The 8,692-nt window shown below is 47.1% G+C and overlaps 1 protein-coding gene across 1 annotated transcript; it reads left to right on the top strand.

Moving 5' to 3' along the window:
• Positions 1–417: 417 nt before the first annotated feature.
• On the top strand, positions 418–1,800 carry LOC123172315 (aquaporin NIP4-1). Its single transcript, XM_044589308.1, has 3 exons — positions 418–670; positions 831–1,247; positions 1,359–1,800. Exons 1-3 carry the CDS (start codon positions 527–529, stop codon positions 1,662–1,664), a joined length of 867 nt encoding a protein of 288 aa, XP_044445243.1. The 5' UTR covers positions 418–526; the 3' UTR covers positions 1,665–1,800.
• Positions 1,801–8,692: the final 6,892 nt, after the last annotated feature.

Genomic DNA, 8,692 nt, shown 5'->3' with positions numbered 1-8,692 from the left:
GGGGGGCAACTTTGTGATTGGTTAGTAGATGGAAAAAATCCTAGTCAGCATGTAATTGCATGTAACTCTTTGTATGTTTAGCATTATTGGTAAAACAAGTTACGAGGCCACTCTTATGTAGTATTTTGCAAGTTTTGGGTACCAAACTGACCGTTGTGGACAAGTTAAAGCACTCATGGTATATTTAACTTTTTTTTTCTCTTGTGAGACGACTAGGAGTCTGTTCTGAGAACAAGTGGAAGAAGGATCCACACAAAGCGAGTGCAGCGGTGGGTCGGTTAATTCAGTTGATCGATCCGGCACGTACGTACACTCCCGTAGCATCAGTTCCTCCTCCACATGCCAAGAGCGTGCGAGGGCTGCTCTGTTCCAACGCAACCAATTTGCCCATCACACACGGTGGGTGGTCGACACGAGACGACTATATTGGCGGCCGGATCAATGGCGTGGGGAGCAACGGAACACACGAGAGAATGAACTGACGGTGCTAGCTAGCTAGCTAGCTCTTGGTGCACTGGAACCCACGATGGATCTTGACAAGACGAACACGGTGGGCGGCGACGGCGCGGCGAACGGGCCGGACCTAGAGCAGGCTCGCCGCGGCCAGGAGTCGGCGCCGGCTGCCGGACACGCCACCAAGGGCCTAGCCGTTGGCCACCTCATCCGGGAGGTACTAGTGACGCAATGCTCTGCGTTCACGCCTTGCAGAGGGACGAGCTGAGCATCGAGACCGTCAATTAATTTACAGCGTTTCTGAGCATAATAATCTGACAGCGTCATCAGTCAGTGTATTAATGAACAGTTGATCTCTGTGAATTACTATGATGAAGCTGTTGCTGGAGGGCGTGGCGACGTTCCTGATGGTGTTCTGGTCGTGCGTGGCGGCGCTGATGCAGGAGATGCACCACGGCCTCACCTTCCCCACCGTCTGCCTCGTCGTCGCCCTCACCGTCGCCTTCGTGCTCGGCTGGATGGGCCCCGCGCACCTCAACCCCGCCGTCACCCTCACCTTCGCCGCCTTCCGCTACTTCCCCTGGCGCAAGCTCCCGCTCTACGTCGCCACGCAGATCGGCGCCTCCGTGCTCGCCTGCCTCTCCGTCAACGCCATCATGAGGCCGCACGACGACAACTTCTACGGCACCGTGCCCAGGCCCCCCGAGGCCGGCGCCCGGCTCCCCTTCCTCCTCGAGCTCCTCGCCTCCGCCGTGCTCATGATCGTCATCTCCACCGTCGCCACAAGCAACGCCGTAACTACACGTTTCCAAACATTTACATTTACATACATGCGAGCCGGAGAGGAAACTTTAGGCGGGTACCTGATCCATCGCTTCCATTATTGATGCTTGGCTTCCATGCAGAGCAAGGCGGTGGTAGGGATCGCCATCGGGGCGACGGTCGGGACGCTGGGCCTGGTCATCGGGCCCGTGTCGGGAGGCTCGATGAATCCGGCAAGGAGCCTGGGCCCGGCGATCGTCTTCGGGCGCTACACATCCATCTGGATCTACGTCGTCGCTCCCGTCGCCGGCATGCTGCTCGGTGCGCTCTTCAACAAGACCGTCCGGCAGTCCGACGCGATTGTGGGCTTCCTCTGCGGCGGTAGGGGCGCGTCCAGCAGGGTGGTCGTCGTTGGCCGGTCCGTCACCGGAGCACCTGGAACGAACTAGCCAGCCAGCTAGCTGTTCGGAAGTGGCATCGGTTGCTGTAGTCCACTTGTAAGAGCATGGATGGTGTAAAATACATCACCAAAAAGCACTAAATGTATAACTTTACTACATCGTCTCAAAAAACTTTCGTCTCCAACAGATAATGTTATATAATTGATGATCTAAACCTAGTGCCCCATCAGATGATGTAAAAAGGGCTAACGGTCACGCGGCAGCAATGCTACAGCCGCAGACTTCAGCCACACCTTTTCAAATGAGTAAATAGTATAAAACTACTACTTTACAGGCTAGGGGTTCCAAAAAACTGCCGGTTTTTAATTTTTCTCAGATAACTACCAAACACGGGGTCGGCTGTTTCAAAAAACCCAAAACGCTGAGTGCTTATCAATTGATCGTGATTATGACAGGTGGGACCCGCACATAAGAGAACCGTTTGTTTGACCGTTTGTTTGACTGTTACCTTACATGTAGGGTCCACATGTCAGTATCTATGTAAGTTTTAAAAAAAGCAATCAGGTCCCTATTTCTTTTTTTTAAAAGCAATAAGGTCCCTGATGTTTTCTGAAAAAAGCAATCGGGTCCTTGATATTTTCTGCAAAAAGCAATCAAGAACTGCGCCGGCAGCTCGCCGGCGGCCAGATCGCTGGCCAAGCGAAAGGCGGCGGCTCGGCCATCGCGTTCCTCGTCGCGACGGCGGGCTTCTCTAGTCGGCCGACGGGCTAGGTGGAGGAGCTCCTAGCCATGGCGCGCGGCTGGTGGCGGCCCGAGCCCCTGGCCATGGCGCGGCTGGCGGCGCCCTTGCTCGTTGGCGCGCTCCTGGCCATGGCGCGCGACTGGTGGCGGCCTGAGCCACTGGCCATGGCGCGGCTGGCGACGGCCTGAGCCCCTAGCCATGGCGTGCGGCTCGCGATGGCCTGAGCCCGCCATGGGGAGCCGGTGTAGATGCAGCCACTGGCCCGGCGGCGTCGTGCAACACGGCTAGGCGGCGGGCGTAGAGAGGTAGGAGAGAAGGAGGTGAGGCGGGGCAACGGCCAGGGTTGAGCCCCGGTGAGCGCCGACGGCGGGCGGCTCACCGGTCGGAGGAGGCGGAGCCGCGAGGTCCAGCTCTGGAGCGAGAGGAGCAACAATGGATCCTTGTCTGAGAGCAGGGACCCGATTGCTTTTTACAAAAAAAAACAGGGACCAGATTGCTTTCTTAAATTTGTGTGCAGGCCCACACCTAACGGTCAAACAAATGGTCAAACAATTAGAGCTCTTACGCATAGGGCCCACCTGTCATAATCACAATCAATTGATAAGCACTCAGTTTTTTGGGTTTTTTGAAACAGTCGACCCCTCGTTTGGTAGTTATCTGTAAAAAATTAAAAGCCGGTAGTTTTTTGGAACCCTAGCCTGTAAAGTAGTAGTAGTTTTATGCTATTTACTCATTTTAAATAAAAATTATCTCAAATAAAAACATTAAATTTCATCTGTTCACAATATCAAAGTATTATATAATTCATCAGCCCGGAGGCACTCTTTGCCCTCGACGAGACCCAGAAGGCGGGCACTAACAGTCACGCGGCACTGATGAGGGTTCAAAAATAATGTCACTGGAAACTACATTCAAATATGAATCCAACAATACAATTTTTATGACATGCGTTCATATTTTGTTTGCTAGTCAAAATACTATGAAAACTAATAAACCCAGACGGAGTTAATACTAACTAGTGTGTACTTGAATGTATAGAAAAACGTATTTTGTATATTTATGTTTGACAAAAAAATTGAAAGATTTATCTTAGATTCTACTTAGAAAGCTTTGCCAAGCTGCATAGGTTTGAACTTCAAGATATGTTCTACTATGTGGGAGAAACAAAAAAGAAAAAAAATTCATATAAAAAGTTAGTTGTGTCGCACGAATCTTAAAGCGATATTAGAGAGGTATGATAGTTGAGTCGGGGTGCAAGTGCTCTAAAAATTCACGTCCCTGGTGATCGGGCCGGTGTCGGGAGGGTCGATGAACCCGGTGGGGAGCCTGGGCCCGGCGATCGTGTTCGGCCGGTACACCTCCATTTGGATCTACGTCATCGTGCCCGACGCCGGCATGCTGCTCGGCGCACTCTTCAACAAAGCCGTCCGGCAGTCCGACGCGGTCGTGGGCTTCCTCTGCGGTGGCAGGGGCGCGTCCAGCCGGGTGGTCGTCGCCGGAGCACCTGGAACGAACTAGCTAGTTAGCCGTTCTACGTGCACGGTGCACCCCGCTTGCATGGCATCGGTTGCTGCATGTACCGCGCTACAGACAGCTGTATTGTTTACTTTTGGCGTGTAGTGGGATGGATCTCATAGTGTATGCTCCAAGAAGAACAGAAGATTATATAGAAGAAGAAGAAGAAAAATCTGATTTTCTGTTCGAGGGAAAACAAAGATTAAAAAAAATATTGTATTTTCGTTTTCAAAGTCTGTTGACCTAGACATAATATTGAGCCTGCTTGCAAAGTGCGAACAAGCCAATCGACTAATTTGTATGTTGTATCGCACGAAAAGAAGAGAACTACCTCCGTCGTACGTGCAAATTAAGGAACAGAAAACCGCGCATTGTTTTTCGCCATTCAAACTTTGTAAGGAAACTTTGTTGCCTATGGCCTCTGCAGGAAAAAGATGCAGGGAGCCATACGAACCTGTAGTTTTACATAGTAAAAGTAATATGACAATTCCCCCACAAAAAGGAGTAATATCACAAAAAAATATATGCAATTATTGCTCAATGGTTTTACTTGTGGGAATGGTTTTATACCTGAAATGAATTTTTTTTGTATGAGTTATTTTGTTTTCGTGTCAATTATTTCTTTATTTTTAATCCATTTTCAGGTTTTATTTGTATTTTTTATTAAGGCTTTTCATGTGTTCCAAGAATCATCGACCGATTAATTTTTATGTTGCAACTTGTAAAATCGTTCAATTGTTATTTTTTGTTTCATCCAAAGCACTACCTCTACTCCAAATTACATATGACTTCCTAGAATACTTGTGTAGTCAAATCTCTTCGGGTTTGACTGTAAATGTATGGAACTTTATTGGATTCATAATTTGAAGATAACATCACTAGCTAGCACCAAATAAAGATATATTCACTGGTATCAATGGATAAGGATGTTTGCTGGAGATCGCGCCAATACGAAAACAAATGTTATCCATTCTAAAACAGAGAGAGTAAAAAAGACATTAGCACCTGTAAATCCGCTATCTTTGTCCGATGAATGGTAAATGTGTGCTCAGATCTGGTCGGAGCCATCATGATGCTGCTGTTTAGTTACCTTCAAAAACAAAGGAGAATGAATGATTGAATTGCTGCGCTTTGCTGTGCAATGGTTTTCCCTGGCGCAAACTACCGCGGCGATCAAACCTGCAAGAGCATCTGCATCTGAATCATCTTTAGAAAAGAAAAGGGAAAAGCAAAAGTAAAAACAAAGCAAAAGAATGCATATATATTGCGTCATGCTTTGGCAAAGAGAAAGTAGGGTATATATGCATGCAGCTACAAGCAAAGGACCCTGGGCGCAGCCAGTAATAGTTCGTGCACTATTTGATTACAAAATAGGAGGAGCCAATTTGTTCTACTCCTTCTCGATCTGCTCTCGCATTTCTTCTCTGGATTAGGGGTGCATTAGCAGTGAGAAGGTCTTCGCTTCTGTTTTGTCAAGCTGCTCTTGTCTGCTATCAAGGTATTTATTTACCTATCACTAATTAGTAATATAGTACCATCTGCTATCTTCCTTTGTTAATTCGTAACCTCTAAAACTTCTGCCATATTAAACCTTCGCATGTTCCTTTACCACCGCTGGTTAAAAACGGTGAAACACAAACGTAACATGTTGTTGTTGCGTATGCAGGCGGTGTGGCAAGAGCGATCTTGGACTGATGGGTTAGACAGATCGGATCTCTTGTGGCTTTCCTCTCCTCGTCTTTGACAGAGGAATATATTCATCATGAGTCCTCATCAGTTTAATATTGGTTAAATTCGCTGCTTGGTTTTCTCTCTTGGTCATCGATGGAGGGATTCATCATGAGTCCTCATCAGCTAAAGTTTGATTAAATTTGCTGCTGGCTTTCTCTCTTGATCTTCGTCAGAGGAATTCATCATGAGTAGTCATCTTCTGACGCAGGTAATACTCTTATGCATTTTACGGTCACAAAGTAGTACATGCATGCAGTGTCTTTCTCACTGATTGTGAGGGAAATTATTGGCTGTGAAATGGCCTTGGCACGCTAACACACAACTAAGTACTCCCTCCGACTCAAAATAAGCTTGCTGATTTAGTACAACTTTGTACTAAATCACCGACACTTATTTTTTGGGACGGAGGGAGTATATAGCTAGCTAGAGCGTGGCGAGGACTGACTGGCATTACAATCACTTCACTCTGAAATAGTAGGCATACTAAATCTCTCTCTGCTAAAGGATTTGATACGCCAGAAGGGTCCAAGTCAAATATAATAATTATCTTCTTCACCTTTTTTGAAATGCACGCATCACTGATCACACATCCTGTTGTTACTTTTGATGTTTCTAGTTCCACTCGATTAATTACTGTATTGTGAAAAAATGGATCGGTCACTAGTACTCCCTCCGAGCCAAAACGCTGTGACCAAGGCGGAATCTTCTATTATATACTCCCTCCGTTCCTAAATATTTGTCTTTTTAAAGATTTCAAATGGACTACAACATATGGATGTATATGGACATATTTTAGAGTGTAGATTCACTAATTTTGCTCCGTATGTACTCATTTGTTGAAATCTCTAGAAAGACAAACATTTAGGAACATAGGGAGTACTAAATAAAAGCACAATACAAGTTTGAAGTGGTTTTTGTAGTTGTTAAATCTGAAAGTTAAAGTTCAGTTTAAACCGTCAAAAAAATACTCATGAATTTTTTGCTCCAGTTGTGCCCATGTTGAAATAGAATTAGGAGCAAACAATGTAAACCAAGTAAATGCAGTACCGGATAAAGACAAAGGAAATAATTTAACCCTATAAACATCCGATGTGCGGACCTCATAGCATTGTGTTAAAAAATTGTCCTACATGCTCAAAAGTAGATCTACCATCTTCCCTGTAAAATTAACAAAATCTGGAATCCTAAAACCATGAGGATATGGTATTTGATATACACGTGCTTTACCCTTAAGTCTACTAGGAAGCTGGTCTTTGAAAAACTATCATTGGGCTATAGAGAACTGATTTGTGGAGTAGATGGAACGCAAGCACTCGGTGAAAACTCTGGCAAAGAAATTTGAGCATGTGATGTTTGCAACTGAGACCAATTAAAATATGAATTAGGTACCGGCATACGGAACCCCGATACCAACAGACAGCAACGGTGGTGTATTATATGTTAATGTCTGGTAAATAGGTGGCTGCAAATTAAAATTTAAGCCAACGCTTTGGTTATCACTGCTGTAATTTTGTGGAACTGAAGTTGAAGCAATAAGAGAAGCAACGCTAGGTACAAAGTTATTGGCTGAACTGCTGGCATAGTTCGGGCCACCTTGAACATTATCTAAAGGAACATGAGGTTACGCAGCCAATGCACCAGTATGAATATTACTAGGGAAATTAATGAATCCATTATTTTCCAGAGGCATCAGCATTTTCTTAGAATATCCATCATTGATTTGCAACACTAACAAACGAATACGACGAGGTAAATTCTCAAAAATACTGTTTGGGTAATTGTACATGCCGTATTTTTTATATCAGAACTGTAGTTACTAGCTACGGACACATCAATTAAATGAGCAATTTCGTTGGTTTAGTTTTTTTACCTCAGTGTTCAATGCACCGGAAGGGCTCAGAGCTACTTTTTGACGACGACGTTCCTCTTCTTCTGGTATCCAGCCAACTTCAGTTTTAGCCTTTCAACCTTCTCTTCCTCAAGCTCCCGTTCAAGTTCATTCCGATCATCTTTCGGCAGATCGTCAAGTGTGACGGCGATGATGTTCTCTAGGTCGATGTCGCTCCCATTTCTGGTTTCGGAGTTCATCGTGTGCCTCTTCTTCTTCTCGGTCCTCAGCGGAGTCACCAAATTGTGTTGCCACGCGAAATTTCTGCATAACACCACGATAAATATCGTACTTTCGTGACGACGGGCAATTGTTTTTCGAGCAAAGCAACGAAGATTCCTTGCCTTCGTAGAGGAGAGACGACCATTTTTCAGTGTAAAACAAGAAAGGTCAATCAAACCCTAGGGCTCAGCAGAGAAAGCGAGCAAGTGACAAACGTAGATGAAAGTAGTATATTTTTCTAAATAGATTTATTGGTCTCTCTCAATCGGCCACACGGCCTTGACATGAAATTACTTTGCATATGATAGAATCACCTACGATACTTGTACGATGGCACATTTATATGGCACGTTGGGCTTGCGTATAAGAGCAACTCTAGCAGACCCCGCAAAACGTCTGGCCCGCAAAATTTCCGGCGAGTATGCGGGCTCGGCCAAATTTTCCAGCCAGAACAGAGACCGCATACTCGCCCGGCCCGCAATTTTTTTTGCCGCAGCCGACAAACCGCACGCCCCGAGCAGTCTAACTGCGTCCGCGACCCTTTTGCGGGTCCAAACCATATCCCCCCGTCGCCGCGAGCCACCCGATTCCCCTTTCCCCTCTCCCAATTTCTCACCGCTAGCGACCACCTGCCCCGCCTCCAGCCGCCATGTGGGGGCGAATGTGGAGCTCCGGACGCGGTTCCGGTAGCAGATCCGGCCGTGAGCGCGACCCAGAGCGCGAGCGGCGCGTCCGGGCGGACGGCGTGAGGAAGCGCGGCGCCCGGAGGTGGACCAACCGTGGAATGTCGCCGCCGGTGAGCTTCAACCGCCGCGAGATGGAGGAGCACGACCGCCGTAGCGCGTCCTTCTCCTCTGCGAGATCTTCCTATGCCGGATCCTCCTCGTCCTCCGGCGCGGGCTTCCTCCCCGTGAAGAGGGAGTGGTCGGACAACGAGGAGGAGCAGGAGCCGCCGGCGCCGTTCGCCTTCACCCCGGT

The sequence above is a fragment of the Triticum aestivum genome, unplaced genomic scaffold (assembly GCF_018294505.1).
Source record: "Triticum aestivum cultivar Chinese Spring unplaced genomic scaffold, IWGSC CS RefSeq v2.1 scaffold44546, whole genome shotgun sequence".
Classification (NCBI taxonomy): domain Eukaryota; kingdom Viridiplantae; phylum Streptophyta; class Magnoliopsida; order Poales; family Poaceae; genus Triticum; species Triticum aestivum.
This window is presented reverse-complemented; position numbering and strand designations above follow the sequence as displayed.